General features: G+C 37.0%; 1 protein-coding gene across 1 annotated transcript in view; it reads right to left on the reverse strand.

Moving 5' to 3' along the window:
• NCKAP5 (NCK associated protein 5) overlaps nt 1-21,562 on the reverse strand; it is a 371,509-nt gene that overhangs the window by 109,185 nt on the left and 240,762 nt on the right. Inside the window, exon 6 of the mRNA XM_074594107.1 lies at nt 16,835-16,984. Within this exon, the coding sequence (XP_074450208.1) occupies nt 16,835-16,984 (150 nt within the window). The remainder of the gene's footprint in view (nt 1-16,834; nt 16,985-21,562) is intronic.

The following is a 21,562-nucleotide window of genomic DNA, read 5'->3' on the forward strand; positions in this document are numbered from 1 at the left end:
AAGTTCTCTCACTCACAGTCAGGCAGACCCATGAAGCCATCTGATGCCAATCCTGTCATACAGCAACACTGGCTTGGGCAGTCAGGAAGGAGGAACGCTGAAAGTCCTTCACTGTGGTCACAGCACAGGGTGTCTCCCTAGGAGAGTGCACTCAGGCTCACATCGTGTACGGGCCCCGATGCCATCACACAAATGTAAGACATCAGACTGAATGTTCATGCAAGAAAGAGTGCATGCGTGTCGTGAAATTTGTTTGTTTTCTGATTTTCCAATATTTACACTTGGTAATCCCTCCCCTTGCAAACTGTGAATCAGATGCAGCTGTTCCATCTCGTTCTTTTTTGTTTTTTTCTCTTGTATTAAGTGATTTGTTCCCTTATGGAACTGTTCTCCCTTAAGAACTGAGAGCATTTCACTCTGACAGACTTACTGTGCTTTCCCATGAAATATTAACGGGCAGTTATTTCCTCTATCAAAGAACTAAAAATAAAATCCCTGGTCCATGAAAAAAGTATGAGATCCTGAAATTGTAAGTGAAACTAAGATTCTTACAATTAACACAGGCAGATAAAGGCAAGCGGTGTGGACCTGATTAATCTTAAAGGGCATTTTGTGTTTAATATCATCTTGTATTTAACACATACATAAACATCTTTGCATTGAAAACTCTTATATGAATTAATCATATCATATTTGGTCAGCCGCATTTGTTTCAATTTTTCTTGCAAAAAGCCCAAACTCTTCAGGGAAAATTCTAATTCTTTGAAATACTAATTCTTTGAAATTAGTAAAGAATAGTTGAAAACCATTTGCTATCTATACATCCAACACTGAAGCTCAATAAAAATCTTTTCAGTGCAGCCATTTCCAAAGAAAATATTTTGCAAAAGATTTTGATTAAATTTAGAAGTGACATAGAAACCTGTACAAACACTTCCAGGGCTTTGGGTCCTTCTGAAATGATGCATATGGCAACCACTTTTTAAAAAATTCACTTGCCTAGTCACAAAACAGAAGGTTTTTTTTCTTTTTTAAAATTCAGATCTTGAGGAAAACTCATATGCATTCAGGACAGTTTTTCAAACAATAAGAAAGGCAACTTCAGAATTTACTTTAAATGAGTTATCCTTCAAACCTTTGCAATTTTGACCATGAGGTTACTGACACAGCGACAGTTTTCTACCTTCTGTGACTCCATTATCCCTATCTTCCTGAGTAGCATACTCAACTTCAAGGTTAATCTAATGCAGAGTTTGAAAAAAATAGGGCATTTCAGATCTATGTATGACAATTAATCTTTGGGCAACTTTATTCCAACAGAACCCATTTCTTATTTTCTTCACTTGTCTGGATGAGATATTCATAGTAAATACAGGCAACACTACTACCGATTCATGGCACTGGGAAGCGGGTGTGGAAAAAGAAGCCCCAGAGACAAACAGTTTGTCTTTACAGGACACACCTCAATATCTAAGTATAGGAATAAGTCACAAAGGCCTTAAGCTCATTTTTCTGTAAAAGCTGAAATTCAAGAATTTAGCTGTTCCTTTTAGCTAACTTAATTTACCTTCAGAAATTTTGGCAGGTCACACTAAAATACTGAATTCAGGAATAGAATGTAATTTTAGAATCTAATAAATTAAAACAAATTGTGACTTATTTTTCATTAAAGTTAGATAAATTAAAAATCATAGGTAATGCAATTAAGTAGAAAACCTTGAAATCAAGTGCCAGGAAGCCAAGGATTACACTTATGTATATAGAGGAATTTTTTTCTTTTAATTTCTAGAAATTCTACCTATCAAGAGCAGCTCTTCTCCTTTAAAGTGGCTTTTATATATTTTTTTCTAATACCATTGGAATGAACATGAAATATAATTTCATAGGTCAATGCAAAAAATAGCCCTAATGCCATAATCGCTCAATGCATGTGAACTGAAGGGCCGCTATTAAATGATAGTAAACAGTTCAAATCTGGAGCTAAATTTGGCAGTAGCTTCAAGGAACACCAACACCAACCTCCTCCTCACTCACTCACTTCCCTCCCCCAGGAAACTAAGGAATTGAGTGTGTTTGTGGTTGATGATAGAAAGAGAAGATTCAAAACTTTCTGTCTTTTTTCCCTGAGTGTCTTTTAATGTATAATCAACAATACTATTAATTGTCTCCCATAACCAGTTGTTTTGGCTCTCACTGGAAGGCGAAACAACAGATGTTTTGCTCTGTCTTCAGAGAAAGCGAATGCTGAATTCTTATCAAGAAATACTTTCCCCCCAATTATTTATCCTAAGTTTCTTCATTTAGTTCAACCAAAAATAATTATTAAATAAAGTGATTTAAACTGACAGCCTGGAAAACACTGATCCCATATGCTTAAATGTCACGTTCACTGGCTGTGTGGGAAACTCGTATCGGTTCTCTGTTACCAATGATTCTTTAAGTGGGAAAACCTGATTTTTTTTCTTCTCCAAAGAAACACATGTGACTTTTTATGAAATGGAAAAAAATACAAAACTGGTTTTTCTTTTTAAAAATATCCTTTGAGCTAATTTTTATTTGAATTCTGAGAAAAAGAGTGACTTTTCTTTGCTATAATATGCAATAGATTTAAGGTATTACATGATGTTATAATTGATATTGTCACAAAATATTTTTAGACATAGTAAAATATATAATATATTATTTTCCTTCTCCTATAATGAATCATTTTACTCTATTCTTTTAAAGACTTGGAGTTAAAAGGTTTCCACCACAATAAGCTATTAATGTGCACCGTTTCACAATTCATAACATAAATTTATAACAAGTTTCTCTGTTTTTAACTACACGGGAGCATTGAGTTATTTCTGAAGGCAATGTTTCCTGCAATTTCCCTTTCTTCATCAGAAGTCACCCATGAGTCAGCAGCCCCAGGTATTTCAAAATGAACTTCTTTTGATGGCTTCAGTTATTTCTCTCCCTTCCAGCTAAGGAGTTGTGAAGCAAAGCGAAGCAGAACAGGTATTGGTGCACCGTATTACGAACAGGATCAAATGCCATGTAACATGCAGCAATTGTTTTGTAGCCAATAGCTAACTTCTAATAACCGAAACACAAAATTACTGTTCATTTCTTGCTAACTGAAATAAAACTCTATTTGCAAACATCACCTTGCTTCTCCTGAAAGCTCTGAACATTTTTCTCTTTTGCTTTTATAGGCACAGTAAGTAGCAAACAATGCCCCTCACTCCACGCAGCAATATGCGGTAGGTTGATTTCTGCACTGACATTTGCTAAATTAAAAGTTCTGATTCATTTCATTTTTAATCTTTTAGAGTGGAATAGTGAATTTGCAGAGTAATTGTATTTTGCTCAAACGAACAACAACCCACACCCCAAATTCTGTCTCTTCTAAAAGCTTCAACAGTTTGGAGTCGTGGCTGCCTTTTCTGCCCTGCAGACTGTGCTCACTTCAGAGAAGATGGATGTAGAGGGATAAGGATCCTTTAGAAACTGTCTAATGTGTCAGTACCCGAATGTTATCCTAACTAGTCATATGAAATTTCTCCTATTGTGCTGGCTGGCATCAGGTGCATCTACATCAGCTTTATGGCTTGGAGGAGCAGTGAATGTCCTTCTCAAGTTATTTTTCTGCTAATCGCACAGACCAGGCTACACTTCACACCTCGGTGTAGCCTTGGAACCAAAGGACTGGATTTCTTTTACATAACGTTGGAAAAGGAACTCCAACTGCTGCTGGGCTTAACTAGAGCTCAGCCAAAGTAAACTCCCCGAAATGTATACAATGTGGACCTCAGGTTCTTAGCACAAAGAGCCTGGCTCTTGAGGATGTGCTCCTGTTACACTGCGCTGCTTGCTCAGACAGACATATAATTACAACAGGCTATCTTCAGAACCTAAATTAATCGGGATAGGCCTAAGGAAGTCAACGGCCAGGATAAGAACGTAGCCCGTAACACCAAAATAAAAGACAAGGCTGTTGGGAAGGCTTTTTCCTACACACAACAGAGATGTGCCAGAGGCATTTTTTAACTGGATAATTTTACAGCTTTGCACTTTTGAAAATAGAAAATACGAAACTGTACAGAAAAAATATACATTAAAGCCAGCTACATGGAAAAGAAATTCTATTTTTATTATATACTATTGTTACTGTGCAATACTAAATACTTTCCCATTCTTTACATAACCTTGCTCTTCGGCATATAAAATTTATCTCAGATTTTGTTCTTTCTACTTATATTTGTTGGTAAATTACCTCCCTAGGAGGCTTACGAAAAGCCTTAGACTACACACTTTGGGAGAATGTAGCAGTACTGTAGAAGTTCTTAGAAGAACAGGCTTTGGATGACAGTAAGTGTGTCACATGGAACATAGATTAAATCAAAGTTGATGGGTTCAGTGGTGCTCCAGTAAGAAGCTCAGGCATGAAAAGCGCAGCAGCAGCAGCCCCACAGCCTGGCTCTGATCTCCATAACGAGCCAAATTCACTTCACACATAAGTGAGCACAACTCAAGTGCAGCCACTGGGAATGCACCCACCTTCACATGTTCAAATTTAATAGCCAAATACACTAACACTATTATCAAACATGAGGAAACGTTGCTGTTATCTCATTCCAAGCTGCTGTTTAAGAGCAGTATCAGTGATTAGTCAGTTTGTCTAATGGGAAAACGTGAAGAACAAAAATAAATCAATGTATGAAATACTGTGCAATGTAATATATACCTAGGATCGATCACATTACTGCTCTGTCAGATTGGCCTGCAATTGGGAAATATTCCTGCCTGGCAGAGGTCACTATCAGGGCAAATCAGTTGCTTAAAAACATGAGAAGTTCTCACCTCTTATTTCTATTAAATTTCACTGGGAAAAATACAGGTTTTGTCTATACTAGCAAGTTCTTTTTTTACAATCAACTAAGAATACCTGTTTTTACCCATCTAATTGGGTAAAATTTTGAATAGTTACCCCAGGGTCACTGTGAAGGACAAAATATTTGATAAAAAGAGTACAAAGACGACCACCACTGGAATGGAAAAAAAATTATAATCTGCCACATCAAGAGAAGCCAAAAGGAAGACACAAGCTGTTTCCTTAGCAGTGAAGTTATGTCAACACTGCACCAAGCAGCTCTGCAAAGATCCACTAAAGCTGGCTCAGGTTGCTAATGCATTATTCTACTGGGATAATACCCCGGTTTTCAAGAAGAGTCAATTAGTCCAAATGAACACTATGCCATGCAGCTACACTGCTTCTGCTACCTGAACTACCTTGCATGGCAGGGCACTATATAAAAAGGCTATATTGTTTATGAAGCTTGTAATGGCCTACTTCTCTGTTTCACTCATCCTATCTTAATTTAATCAAATTAATACATGAATGAACAGAACGGCTACCTCTGCATGGCACTGGGGAGACACTACAATGTCTAACTAAATTGTTTTTGTGATGATGAAGATCAGATTTAAGGTTACAGAAAGAAAATTCATTGCTTATTTAAGAAAAATAATATTACAACTGCCATTACTGGTAATAGCAGTTAAAGTATAATGTTATGAAATGCAATATAGGACTGAAGGAAATTATCAAGGAGGAGGCAACAGGCTTTTCTCTGGCACATGTCTACAGTCTAAAGAAGCAAGCTCCATAACGTTTAGAAGAAGGAAAAAAAGGAGCTATTAGGAGGCAAGTAAGGAGAAACTTCAGTGGTTTCAGCCATGTAACCTTTTCACTGAAAATCATTCTGATTTCACTCTGATCATTTCCAACTTACTATAAACTGTTAAGAGAAATGCTAACCAAGTATTTCATCAGAAGAGATGCAATACAAGAAAAGATTTTAGATTCTTCCATCTAAATGCACAAGAGTATCACATAATGCACAATCCTCAGACCCATTTCTTCAGCTGAGCTGAAACCATTGCTGCAATAACTTTACAGAGGACTTTGTCTAGCAGAGTAACCAATTTATAAGTACTCTCTTTCTTACAGTTTACCAAAAAGCTGAATGACAAACCTAGGTCTTACTTGCTTCCTCTTTTTAAAATAACTTTTTCCTAAAGAACTTAAACATTAAGACACAGACCATTTAAAATCAGAAGGATTATTCTGGAGGAACAGACCATTTGACTGATTGAAGACAAGGAAACCTGCAGGCTTACTGAAGGGAAACAGCTGTAATTACTAACTGAGTGTTTCTTTTCTCCAAAATAATTTCCCAGCTTTGGCCTTGTATGAGTGCATGCTAACCAGAAGAGGAATAGGAAAATGCATGAATGGCAAAGATGAATGAGCACTGTCACCACATGTGATGGAAGGCTGTCAGAGACCACAGGTATTCCTGTGGGAAGGGAAGAAACTCAGCCCTCTAGATGGCATTATGCACCTGTATATCCCAGATGCAACTGGAGAGCCCTGACAGACAACCTGATCATTTCTCCACCTGCACAGGTGAATGGCAGAACAGAGGCTATCCTGGGGCAGAGACCCTGTTTTAGCTGTTTGATGTGGGAAGCAGAGGAAAGGTGCTCAACTTGAGATGAAACAGAATGGTGGATCTCCCTGTCCTCATATGGGGAAAGGCAACTTACAACTGTCAGGGATGGGTGATATGTGAAAAATTATAATTTAAAAAAAAAATAGGGAAAGAAAAAAGGCTGTTCTATGAAAAAAACACCTCTTGTTCTACTTGGCATTTAATAGTCCTGCAGATCTTAACCAGACAAATGTACATTAAAACATGTATGTGTGTGTGTGGGTATACGTGTCCATGCATATAAGGTTATATTGTACCCATATATAGCTGTTTTGATGATACACTGAAATTAAATAATTAGTGAGTAATCAGATATCTAAGGAACCAACAGCAAAAATCAGTCACTTTTAATGGACCAAAGTCAGACTATTCCATATTTGATTTACCTGTTCTCTTTATATGTTTATAACTAACCTTAAAATCTTTGCTTGTCACCATGACAGATTATGCAGACTTAAAAATAATCGTTTGAGTATTTTCTGCTGTGGACTATTAAAGTGGCTGCATAATAAAGCCAGTGACTATTGAATTTCATGAGTATGTTAATCATACAGATTTCACACGTGTAGTGCAACATATGGCCACCACAGGAGCCAAGACCCTTATATGCTAGAAGTCAGCACAGCTCCAGTAATTCTAGTAATGTGAATGTAACTATACCTGCCCAGAATCCAGCTATGATCTCCAATTCTGTATTTCTACAAGACGAACAAAAAGGAAATCACTATCAAATTAAGAAAAAGTGCACCACCACACAGATCTCATTACTGTTTCGTCATTTTCCAAGACCAGTAAAGAGAAATGAAACAAGATATGTTATTTTGCTATGTAAGAGTTGTAAGGGATTCAGTTCTAACAGCTCAGGTAAATTAATTGGAATTTCCTATACAGCCAGCGGAGAATGACCACAGAATACCAGCATTTTCTTAATAATGTTAATTGGACATGAACTGCAGCACTTCATTTAGTTTATGAACTATACAACTGTCATTACTGTCAGTGAAATTGCATGCATTAGTATGTAAATTAAAAATATAAGGCATGATTCTAAATTCTCTGTCACAGAATCTTTCCTCTGGAAGAAGTGCCACTGTGAGCAATGAGAAGGCTCACAGAAAGTGCTTGTGTAGAACCGGGCCCAGAGTGCATACCTGATAGGAACTATTTTAAAAACATACTGAGTCTCACCCTCTGAAATGATAGATGTGTTGGGATAAACACAGTCACCTAGATCTATAACATAGTGTTGGAAAATCTCATTTCATTCAGCGAGGAGAGTGAATTTTCAATTGCACCACATGCCTGATTGCTAAAAAAGGTAAGTTACATTATCTACTGATTACGTGCAAGGAGGTACTACACACAGCAAGAAGGGCACTGAAAAACTATCATTATTTAAATTATAAAAGTCACACTGAAATATCGGATTCCTCCACTGCAACCTAGCAAGGACTTTTTGCAGAACATGGTTAACATTTATTTCAATAGAGAAAATTTGACAGGTTTAATAAAACCAAGATGATTTTCCTTGACTTCCGTGACTTACCTTTTCTTCACTGACTACACCTATTTCTCAGACCTTCTGGCACCAAATCATTCTTCTTGTAGCCGTATTCAATACTTTGAACTATTTAAAGAGTGTTTGTTATGTCAGCCAAGTAACTACCACAGAGATTTCCCTGTCGTACATAACTGTAAGAAGAGTCGTACTGAAATTTGTAATATCATAGAAAAAAACCCGAATTTATAATCTGCTTTTACATTAAATATATGAAATTACATTTGGTTGTGCTAAAATGAACAATAAATGCTTATCTATGTTCTCCTTATTTTTCCAGAGCTCATTTTACTATCTTGAGTATCCTATAGTTCACCTATAATTTTCACAACAGTATGCACGTAGTTTAGGCAAAAAATCGACACTATAGGTAAACTAAAGGATCTTTTAAACAGTATCCTGACTAAAATATCAATGTGAATTAAAAACTGCATGTAAGAAATGTTTCTTCCACCTGGAAGATGATGGATTGACTGCCCTAGAAAAGGATATTTCATGTCATTCTACCTTGAGAAGGTACAAATCAGGAACTCTGCCTTTCCAATGTGCCTTGTCCCTCACTTGGATAGATTGATGTGTGTGATAAGAGCACTGAAATATCTGATGCTAGAAAGCTAGTAGCTTTTATTGAAATCTAAATTGACTGCATGATCAGGCTAAAGGAGAAAAATTCTGACACCCAGCAAAATTCCCTTTATACAAGTAGTTGATGCGATATGACATAATGTCACACTTAAAACAATTAAGCACAGTTTTAAAAGTTAACAGAACAGGAACATGAGTCAGAGCATATCCTATTGAGCACTTCACGGAATTAGCAAATTTTGACACGCTACTGCTTTGTGGGTATCTCATAGTAGAAAGCAGAGTTCATCTGAAAGTTTTCACCTTTTCAACATGTGCCAAAAACTCAGAAGCTCTGCATGTTGAGACCCAAAACATTTAACTTCTGAACCGCTGTTGTGGTGCTTCACAGGAGATGCGATTCAATATTCTTTTTTTTCCCTAGACTTAGTTAGAAAAGAAAACAATACCATCTGTTACTCAGACTAAAATTCCCAGGAGGCACCACGGCTGATTTTAGAAACCAAGTATTTTAAGTTTTCATTGAACTGAATATTCATAAAAATGCAGATATGCATGGCCTCCTCCATGCCTCTTCCACCAGTCATGGAGGCAATGACTTAATGTACAGACTTATTTATATTAAGGCACTCTCCCATTTCAGGAGATGGAACTGTTTGGTGGAACGGTGGACCAGCAGTCTCTCCCTAATGATAGCGGCAAATGGATGCAGCAAATAGTTACGACAATGAAAAAGAGAGAAAATCTGAACTGTTCTTCCTACATCTAGTGGACAAAGCTATTTTCAACATCCCTGGGTAAATTCATATCCCTACTAGATCATCTTGATTTTTGCATGCCAAAAAAGAATTTGCCATGAATTTTGACTGGCTTAGAAAAAAAAGTTTAAAAGGAGAGAGAAAACAAGAAAGTCCTTCAAGATCCTCAATATTCTACATGTGTGCAAGAAGCATATTCTCTTCTCTTAAATACTCATCACATACTAACTGAATTTAACTCTCTACCCAGAAGAGGTTTCTATTAGTCTTCCTTTTCTATATGAACATATTATTGCTATTAACATCCCAACTGATGAGGAGCATCGACCACTGAAAGCTATTCAGTTTCATTGCCAGCTATGGAGAATGCAGTTTCATGCACTCATGGGCAGCATGTAGGATGGACAGAAAAGACGAAGTGGAAGATGTAAACAGCAGGAAGGCATGAGCTGGCAGAAGGGAGGGTACAATCATCTGGGAAGGAGCTGCATTTAAAGACTGCAGCAGGAGTGGGTGAGGACAGCTGGCAAAGAGGAAAGCACCCAAGAGCACACGGAGAAGCATGTAGCAGCCATGAGATCTGCTCCTCAAAGACTAGGAACAACTAAGCCCCTGAACACCTACAGTAGAAGAGTTCAAGCATCAACAGATTACAGAATACATTCAGCTTGATAGTACTTGTTTGGTTTTAATTTAAAATTTACTCAGCTATTGGGAAGCTAAAACAGTTTGCCAATATTATTACCAGCAAAGGGCTGGAATAAACTGGGCTGTTTTTGAAACCGGTGACGCAAGTCAATGCTGATTCATTATCAGCCACTGGATAAGTTTGGAAATAAGACCTTCCCTGCCTCATCGTCTGATCCTTGGCTATAAAAAAGAAAAAAAAAGTGTTCTTAGGCACATTTCAGAAAACTAATTATAAAAGTCTCCTATTGAAAAGATTTAAAAGTAAAATAATCCAGTAATTAGGATTAAGTAGGTTGGCCTTTGGTGACTGATCAGCATAATGAATCTAGTTATGTGGATGGCCAAGGCACTGAGCTAAGAAGAGGCTTTTGGCTGAATCAGATTAAATGCATTGGCTGGAACAAGACTGGTTGCTACAAAATATTTAGAACATTGCTACAAAATATTTAAAAGTTTCATTATTTTTCTATGCATCTAAGTAAAGTGATTCCAATTTCCCAGAAACCAAAGTGAAGCAGCTGACTTTCAGTAAGAAAAAAGTTTTTCTTCACAGTTATTTTAGAAACTCAAGCTCTTTTCCTCTGCATACTGTATGTTTCTTAATATGATTATTAATTTTCTTATAATTTTACATTGTAGTACATGGAAAATGAGGAATTAAAAGAGGGAAAATAGGAAAATAATGCAAAAGCAAAACAAAACCACCAGCACCCCACTCAAAATAGTTATCTTCTCAATCCACTCAAAGGAAATACATACCCTTCTCGTATTTCTTTTTTATCTTTTTTATAGTTCATTGATATCATGCCTTTCTTCCTCTGCAGGGTAGTAAAAACATAATATGGGAAATACTTGACATACTTCCTCATTTGTTTAATGGTGATGATACAAGGGAAATTACCCCTCTAATATATTTGAACATTTAGCTTATTATCCTGAGTGAGTTTCCCCCCAAAGCTCAATTTATTAAAACAAAACACATCTTTCTACGATGAACTGCAAAGGGCAAGAGGGCAAAATTCTATAATTAAAATTAGAGTGGTTTTGCGGCTCTTCCCTAGCAGATACTGCTTCTACTGCAGCTTAGTTTACTGAAACTTTCATTGAGCCTCACTCACCCGCAAGCAATGAGATTTTCACACATGAATTAGGCTTTTCACTAGATAACTTCAAGGTTACAATTTAATGTTACCCCAGTGGCTTGCTATTTGGTGAAAAATGCAAGGTTGTGAGCAGCCTTCAGTCATTATTTTTTGAGGCCAATGGAACTCGTGATCATTGCAGAACTTCTGTGAGGGAAGGGGGCTACTCAGCAAACCAGGGGAACCACTTCCTTGTTGAACATTGTTTATTTTAATTTGACTGTTAATACTGTGTTTTTAGCAAGGCGTTTGTTGTGTGCCATCATGGGCTAAAGTGGGCAAAACATCTCTTCCGAAGAGTGGGAACTGCCTGCACATAACCAGAACTCATGATTTCCCCATAACAAGATGATGGTGCGCTGCCCATCTAACAGAGGGGAGTGGAATGGGACTGTGTGTGATCAAATGACACATGCGCATACAGCCATGAAACAGAATAGGTGCCAGGAAAATATATGATGTTCTATCCTAAATGCAGGCACTACTCATCCCGTAACACATAGACAGCTTGCCATAAGACAAGCATGCTGCACCATATGATGCAGCGTACAAGCCGACTCCTGCCACGCAGATCTACTCACAGGCCTCACAGGAAGGAGCACACCTGCTTATGTGAAAGACCTTAGGGATCTCTGGGAGGAAGGGCTGTGGGCTCGTCAGAAATGCAGATAAGAAGCCAATCCTGTGCCTGCCTTCACAGGGGAAGCAGCACAGAGAGAGGGCTGGAGTGAGCAGGGGCAATTCATATTCTTTTTTCCTGCAGAGTGGATATAGCATCTACAGTTCAGATGTTCCTTATATGTGGTAACTCAGCACCTAAGAGCTGGACAGACACATCTAAACTCGAAACCTTAACTCCACCTTTTCTGTAATGTGTTTTCCTCTTTGTTTCCTGTGTAAAACATGTTACCCTACCAGACTAAACCAGAGCATTACAGCCCCCTCCTCTGAGTTGTTTCCAGTTCCATGTCTTTGAGTCAAAGTGTAAGAATACATTCAGATGGAAGAAGCCAGAGGAAGCCAGCCAGCTTCCCAAGGTATTTGACCGCATGCCACATTCTAGCTCTTTACCGGCCTACAGATGCGGTACGAAAGCACAAATAGATGAAACAGACTGTACAGGATGCAGGAAATCTGCAGCTGAGATGGGAACTGAATCCAGTCTTCTTGAGTCTTCATACAATACCTGCTCATACCCCCCTTTCTTTTTGAGGAATTGAGAGGACACGCACCATGTGAAAGGACATAACACCATAAAAAAAGACTTTTGTATCTCACAGATACCTTTTTTTTTATTAGCAAAGCAGAGCATTGTCCAAAACAACCTTCATTAAGTACTCTTTGGTCATTTAGTTTGGAACAATCCCAGTCAACTTACCTTCTTCATAATCAACCAAAAGCAAATACTTTCTAAGAAAGTTTCACTACTGCAGTTGCAAAGAAGGAAGTCCAGGAGAGCTGTAACATTTCATGAAGTCAGACATAGTTAATTCATACTGAATTATCCTCACTGCATAAATGTCTGTGCAAATGACAGACTTTAATAAGCCTTCAAAGCCGACACAGTATTTATCACTGATTAAATTTTTAAAATCAAAGTAACTATAGCTTTTACAGACATGTTTAGATTAAGACTGACACTAACTCAGTATATCAGTTTAATTCACTTGCAATTATGCAGGTGCTCGGGCAGCCTGTATTTCAGTCATTTAAGGCTAAATTGGGGCAGAGAGCCCAGAGCTCCGTACTGGATAATAAAGCCCTGGGACAGTCTTGAGGCCTTTACAGACACTGTTTTTCAAATGCAGAATATTCTCAAGGCTTTCCACTGTGCACTGTGACTTTGTAAACTGTTCTAGCTGGAAACAAGAAATAGTATACAATCTCGCAATGAGAGTCCGTATAACATCTAACATACCCAGAAGCGCAAATTAAGGTTTTGTGAAAATTTTCTTAACTTAATGCATATTCCTTTGGAGATACAACATTATTGTTTTACTGTAATTGTGCATATACCTACATATACCTGAAATTGCTGTATAGGGGTTGATGCACATTCAGAATTAATTATATTTTTATTATGTTTCTGACTACCATTTAAAAAAAAAATAATTGCAATTCTTCTGGTGTGATGAAAACGGGCTAAAAAAATGAAATTCCACAAAGGAGTTGATATGTTATTCACCATACTTCATTAATATTTCATTTTTTGCAGCAATCCAAATACACAGAGAAGTTATCAGAGAATTTTTTTTTTTTTTTGCTTTGTAAGAGTTAGAAGGCATTTGATCATAACTGCTGAAGTAAATTAAGTGGCATTTCAAGAGCAGCCAACTAAAAATGCTGAAGGCACAAAGGAGTTTTGATATCCAGGAAATCACAATTAATTTCAACTACATAAAATGGGATACGAGACGGTATGAACCATTTGTTATTTGTCATCTGTTTCATTTGATTAGAAACGTATGGTATTTATCAGTCAGTAGAGTGGAAATAGAATTCGCTGTAAACGATAAAGGATGTAAAAAGATTATAGGTAAAGGGTGCAGTGGGAGAATACTTATATATATTTCTTATCAAAGTACATGATAGCTTTCACTTGGGCTGACTACAAAGAAACTTTATTATACTGATTTGTATTGTTCAGTGAGAAAATTTCTACTTTAAGCAGAAGTTAATAAAACCTAAAAAGCATTACAGAAATTTGTTTGGCAATACATTTGACAACACCCAAGTATAAGAAAAAAAAACCAGAAATGGTAAACACAACTCAACTGATATGGAAATCACTTAACAAAGGTTTTCTGTGAAAATGAAGTTTCATCCCTTTTTTTTACACTTAGATTTCGTAATTTGCTGGTCCATATCTAACAGTTGAAGATGACTACCGTTTTCCTCACATTGACAGAAATTCCTCAAGAAAACCACCACTCACCTCATATCTACCATGCCAGTACTCCAGTAAGGGCAGAAACAATTTATTTCATGTATGGAGCAGGAATGTTTTTCCCATATCCATATTCAAAAGAAAAGACAGTAAATAAGCTATTACACTGAATATGTACTGGCTACTACCATTTATCCCTGTGCTGATGGATAGAATTTCTCTTTTGGTACTTCATTCACTTGAAACTTAGCTTGGACTTATCCAACTCTCTGTTTTAATGGGACCAGTCGATAGAAGCTATTAACCAGAAAAAAACTTACCCCTGAATCTGAACGTTTACATAATGAAACCATTACACCACTTTCTCAAAGATGTATACACTGTAGTATACATTTATATACATGTATGTACATATATACATATAGTCCCCTCATTTCAAGAGAAGCTCACTCTAGCAACAGGACAATGAATACAGGCAGGCAGGAAGGATGGAATATTTTTACAATGCTCTAACAGACTAGGCTACATCTTGTCATGAGCTACACTTGAGTAAAAAACAAACTAATGTGAAGAGATATAAAAAGATGTCTTAAAAGTGCTAATATTCATGAAATTATATTAATAGGCATTAATGGCTTAGGTCCCTTATTTTGACTAGTACTTCTACTAGGTTCAGTTCATAGGCAGTCTTCAGATTCTGCAGTGCACAGACGGAGGACCAAGTTTAGAAAGTACTTTATTAGCCTTGCTGATTTTATTAATTGTGTATGATACAGTAACATCTAATCATGTAAAGTAAGATTAAACATTCTGCACCCACAGCATGGGAGCTAACAAACAGCAATTTTTTGTTCTTTTCTATATAAATTAATAAAGTATTTAGAATAATTACTCTGCAACCAGTAAAGGATTAGAACTGCTAATTGCATATAACTTTAAAAAAGTATGTCTTTTAACTAATTAGCAATAGTCTTTGACATTACAATTTATATTCTTCAAGAGAAAAATCAAGGGCGAGAATATATAACATTAAACAACACAAAATTAACAACACTTTGTTTCAATTATCTTGGGCCACAATTAATGCTGGCCCTGCAGTTCATCTTTCTACTTCGATAGCTCCTTAGACTACTTACGTAGATTAATTCTTGAAGTATTGGCATTCCCTATTACTTGTTTTTGGACAAGCCACTGCACAACACTGACATCAGTAAGAAGACCTATTCACTGACCTTCCAGAACTAGACTCTGTTTCTCCATAACATCACGTTATGTATCTGGGCAATTTGCCACAACTGATAAAGGTTGTGACATTATTGAACAACTTCCTATCAACTGAGGATTTAAAGAACTTCAACTGTCATTCAGACTGATTAAGAATAAGGTGATGCAAACACAAGTCATGCATAGTTGGAAATAAAAAACCACAAGGAACATAAAGTCATTCTCCATAGATAGAGAAAGCAAGACTATAGTAAACTGCACATTTATCAGTTTTATGGGCCTCAAAAATTTAGTATCATGTGTTTTTTTTCCCAGGGCAAAATTAGAGTTAATTAATATTAAATGCATTTGTTTTACAAATGGCCTAAGATTTTAAAGGAAAGAAAAATCTGAGACACTGCCTATACCTTTCAGATTGCAGATTCTGTATTTAGATCCAGACATGCCTATAACTGTTCATGTTTTACTTTTAACAAGGTCCTCAAGAAAAAAAATACAGTTTTCACTTGATCAGAGTACAACTCAAAATAAAAATCATGACGCGAAAGAACTTTCACACTTAACCAAAAATGTATAGGCCCAGCGATGAAGTCTGTGTTTACCAAGACCCTACATGGGAAAAATGCCACTAAGATCATTCTAAGGCATTCATTTATCCATACATTTAACACTGCATAGATACTTGAACAGAAGAGAATGGAGGAAACACTTGATAATTTAAAAATATGCCTTTGTACTAGTTCAAAATTATATTAAAATATGCACAGCCTTATTTTTTGATACACGTTGAAACTCATGCTTCTATCAAGGAGCACAAATGAGTCCATACACATAGCAGCTACAGTCTTACCTGCACCTTGTCCATGATTGCCTAACAAAACTTTAAAACTTTTCCTCTAGTTAGGAAGTACCACAAGGTGCACTGTTTTGTACATCCTATTTTTCCAGAAATGCACTCAAAATATAGGTGCAGTTCTCCATGTGGTCTACAAGGAAATAGATTTTCCACAGTCTTACAGTAAAAAGACGTGAGCTGAGTCTTCCAGCAAGCAGTCCAGCAATTAAAAGCTGAGCAATAAACTACAATGAAGCAACACTGGGTTTATGACAGTTGTTAAACCACCTATATTAGTCTTAGAATATTAATAATTGAAACAAAACCAATAAAACCAATTTTTCTTATTAAATAGTCTAAGCTAAATTAAAATAATACATGAAGTTATTTTTAAAGATATCTATTCTCAGCACTAGAGAGGGATCCTTTCAGAGGTTCTAAGACTAAGCTTCTTGTTCATCCTTGGTAAATGAATCATTAAAAAAATACCCCATAACACGAGTACAGGTGAAGTGTGAAAGATTAGATTTATACTACAGGGTGATTCAGTGCCAATAAATGAATGAGGCAAGGAGCAGAGTGGTCTTTTTATGTGTGAAACCGTTGTACTTCTTACCTCCAAAGCTTTTAAACGCTCCAATAGCAATTTCGTCTTTTCTTTTTCCTCTTCAGTGCTGCTGCTCTCATTTCTTGAATCTTCATCTGCTGGCGTGTGAATTTTTTCCATGCCTTCTTTACATTTCCTACTGTCTTCTGACAGCTTTTCCTGAAATGATTTTTTAAAATGTCATTACTCCAAGGCGGAAATTAAGTTAACTATGCAAATATCTTCAAATCTCCCATGTATATGTATGAAAAAAACACCGAGCAAGTTGCTACGTACACGATTACAGTATTAAATAAGTGGAGTCATGAAGGGTCTATGAAACATGCTGATATGCACAACTTAACTGCTACATCTACTTAAGATTTTTTAGAAGTGGAACTCATAATCTTTTTAATAAAATAACTTGTGTATTCTTCTTGCACAGAAGTTGCAATGAAAATTGCGCCTACCAGATTTCAATGGAAGCATTTTGCCACTGAGATATAAAGCAATTTATTGAGGAAAAGCTAACATATGTTCATGCCTAATGTATTTCACCTTTCTTCATCTAGAGCTAATATTTGAAATACTAAATAATGGGCTGAGAACCAAGCTACCAACTGAATACTGATTTAAGACCCACACTAATATATAACTGGAGAGAATCAAAGTGACAGCAAAATTTTCAGAAGTGCCCCAGTCTATTACAAGTCAGTCAGTTTGGGTTATTATTAGCTGCTGCTGCTGAGTGGACTATGGCTGCTGAGTTTTACAAGAGGTCTATAAAAATCATAGGACTGAACAGTGAATCCTACTAACTCCATTAATTATGTGTCCAAGTTCCGTGTTGAGAGAGAGAATGAGACAGAGCAAGCGAAACATCAAGACCACAAGCAGGCAATGTAAAATATTGCTCAAACAACAAGGCAGGCATAAGGGGTAAAAAGAGAACTACACAGATGTACGGAGTGAATTATCATCTGAGTGCAACACAAAGTGGACAGTCTACCTTGTAAACCATGTTCTGTAACTGTATAAGCAGATGCAGTGTGACAACTAATGAGAAGATTAAGAATGGAAAATTTGAGGTAAATCATCATTAAATAATGGATGTCAGCACAAATCTAGAAAAGTGCTTTAATGAGCATTTAGTTTTCTTTGTGTGCCTTTTTGATAATTCTTATATACAAAGGCACATACTTCATGATCTTTGGGTTAGTCTACAAGTGAGATGTATTTCCTGCAACTACTACAGAATGCAAACTCTAAGCATAAAAATATGTATTTTCATGAAGAACTGATCCAGCTTGAGTAACTATGCAAATATAACTCTTCGAGAGTTAACAGTAAGACATTATCTTAAAACCCATAAACACAACTGAATTAAAAATCAGCACTGTAAATCACATTTCTAACAATGTCTTTTTAAAATATTAACTAGCTTAGAAATTGACTATTACTATGTTAAAACTTTAATCAAGAATCAATTTTATAAGCCATGGGCTTAATCACTGAATACTCTTAAACAAACCATGAGGCACAAATCTCTTTCTGAGCCTCAAAACATAGATGTCAAAGAGCCAGTCCCTCACGTGGCCAGCATCAGTGCTATCCTGATCACAAAGGAACCATAAATACAGTAGGTTGTGGGCGTCTGGGGTTTTTTCTTTTTTTTGTTGTTTTTTTTTTTTCACACTCACTACTCACTGGTGCAACGATCAAGCATCTGTAGAAGAGCCATTAAACCATTTTCCCTTCAAGTTGCCCTGACGAGTGCATTGGCATAAAACACTTCGATGAACTCGGGAAAAAAAAATAATTGACAAAGGTACCTCTTTGATGTAATTCAAACACAAACAATCACTTTTAGAAGAGAATGTGACATCACATAGATGTGGCCAACAATGAAAGAAAATATAAACATCTGCACCTTTCCTGCTCAAACTAGAGGACAAAATTCAAAGGACAGGTAGAAGAAAGCATAGGTTATGACATTTCATCACAGAACGGGGCCTAATGCAACTTTTCACAGAGTAAATCCCAGATGCCTGAAGAAGTAGCCCATTCATCTTCTAGTTACAAAATTTTATGAACTTTACACGCTAGTGGCATAATCAAGAATGCACACCCTGTTTTACTATGATGTCCACTAGAACACCTCAAGATAATTACTAATGTTACCTCTGCTCGAGTGTTTAAGTACAGCTCACATATTTTTGAAACTTGTTTATTACTGAGTAACAATAAATTTGTTTCAGTGTTTCAGGCATGGGCTAAAAAGGTCCCTGATGTGTCATCTACCCGGAAAAGCTACAGAACAGAGGAAAAAATTACTAACCTGAGAAATTGTCCTTAGGCTTGCAATTTGCTGAGGGCACTGTCCCGTCACTTTAACCAGTTCTACCTGGGTGACATACAGAAAGGGTGGAATGGAAAATCCACACTCAAGAAAGCAAAGAAAATAGGTGCTTCTAAACACCCTTTGTGTTTAAAGTCAAGTCAAGTAAGAGGGAGGATGACAAAGGCTTTTGGAACAACAGAATCCTCTTAAGAGTGAAAAATCTGCTAATATAGAATCATAGAATCATAGAATTGTTGAGGTTGGAAGGGACCTTTAAGATCATCGAGTCCAACCTTTAGCCTACCCTGACAAGAGCCACTTCTAAACCATGTCCCTCAGTGCCCCATCTACCCTTTTTTTAAACACCTCCAGAGATGGTGAATCCACCACCTCCCTGGGCAGCCTATTCCAATGTTTAATAACCCTTTCAGTGAAAAAATGTCTCCTAATATCTAATCTAAACCTCCCCTGACGTAACTTGAACCCGTTTCCCCTCGTCCTATCACTTGTCACCAGGGAGAAGAGGTCAGCCCCCATCTCTCTACAACCTCCTTTCAGGTAGTTGTAGAGGGTGATAAGGTCTCCCCTCAGCCTCCTCTTCTCCAGGCTAAACAACCCCAGCTCCCTCAGTCGTTCCTCATAAGGTTTGTTGGCATAAGGTTTGTTATGGCATAAGGTTTGTTCCTCATAAGGTATGAAAGGCAGCTGCCTGCTGGGAGGAGGCAGGAAGAGGCAGCGAGAGAGCGAGCGAGCTGCAAGAGGAAATCTCTGTCTCCAGAACGATGTTGATCAAATCCTACAGAAAACTCTGCAGCGAGCACGCTGCATGTTGCAAACAATGGTGTAGAGCAGCTTATTCCCTCTTTTTCCTAGATAGCTATACTTGTGTTATCTTGACTAAAGACCATATTTGAATCTTCTGAACAGTCTCTGTTGTATGCCTCAGGTATTGCACAATTAAAGGCAGGCTGGGTTTTCAAGCTGAAGAGCAAAATGCTCTCCAGGTCAGAAGTCCAGCAAAGGCAGAGTAAGTGCTATCCTGCTGATCAATGCAGTTTCGTTTCTGTGAAAAGGTAAGAGATGGAAATGGTGCTCTGGAAGTGCGCTGGACAGGGGGGGAAAAAAAGGGCAATAAAAGCAACAACCCAGCTCTTGTTCTCCCCAGACCAGTAAGTTTAAGACATGCCTGTACTGTGAGAAGATGCAAACACAGCAACCTGATAAAAATTCTACAGTAAAGGCTCATCTACATCTCTAATGGTCTTTGTCAACAAAGAGACAATAAAAATATTAAATATTCACATTTCACTAAAAGGAAACTAGGATTATGGTGCTCCCTGTAGACCTGTTCCCACGGAAATTAATGAGAAACTTACAATCAAGTCCCATATTGTGTAGCTTCCCAAGCTGGCTTAAACTGTCATTGCTTTTCTGAAAGCAACAGTATTTTGCAAATCTAAAATGACATCCTGCCCTGACCATTATTTCTAAGTATTCAGTTTGTTCTATAAATCAAACAAATAGTACACTGATGGTGAACCCTTTGATCAAACACTATGAGCCCTATAGCCAATAGAAAACAGCAGATGAAAACAGAGCCTGCAGTCTGGAAATGGCAAGCTTTCTAGAATCAATGAGAAGATATAAATCACTGAAGACATTGATCTATGAAGCTGTACAATGCAGCGACCTGACTGAGACTTATCAGAAAGCTGGTTTTCAGTTAGACGAAGTAGTAAGGAGCAGTTTAACACTCCTTCTTTCCACTAATAAATAAAAGTAAGACCAATAAATTAAGAGAGCAGGAAATCCACCTGAAATTCCAAATGATAATTTACTGGAATTTGTAGAACATAAAGAAATATATAGAATATAAAGCCAACCTTCTCCCTTTCACCCACCTTTCAGAATACCAAACAAGAAAGCATTTTCACTGTTTATAAACAAAAGGAGTAACTATAGTGATAGAAAAGATCATATTGAAGCTTTCAAAAGATAAGAGACCAAACTGCCTATTTCAGAAATTACCTCCGCCTTCATCCCAAGAAAGGGAAAAGGCTGCTGACCCTCTGGACACAGTGTTAGTCATTGGGATGCCTTTCCTCTAAGACTCGTCACCTTTTCCAGGAACAGACAAGTGTTAAAGGGACACTTAGCCAGCTATTTCTTAGCCATTATTACTTCAGAAATTACTATACTTTTAAAGTTTTATTGGTAGTACCACCAGTTGTCTGTTCTTTGTCCCTTCTTCTTTCTTAAGATGCTTTCTAGGAATTACACGCATACAGAAAAAAAAAAGGAAAAAATGAACTCACTTTAAAATATTTCCATTTGTAACTATGAAATTTCAAACCAAGAAGAGTAAATCTCAGATGACACAGTGAAAAAAAAAAAAAGGAAGCTAGCAAAAATCTAGT

This window comes from Larus michahellis, chromosome 7 (genome assembly GCF_964199755.1).
Source record: "Larus michahellis chromosome 7, bLarMic1.1, whole genome shotgun sequence".
In the NCBI taxonomy this organism is placed as follows: domain Eukaryota; kingdom Metazoa; phylum Chordata; class Aves; order Charadriiformes; family Laridae; genus Larus; species Larus michahellis.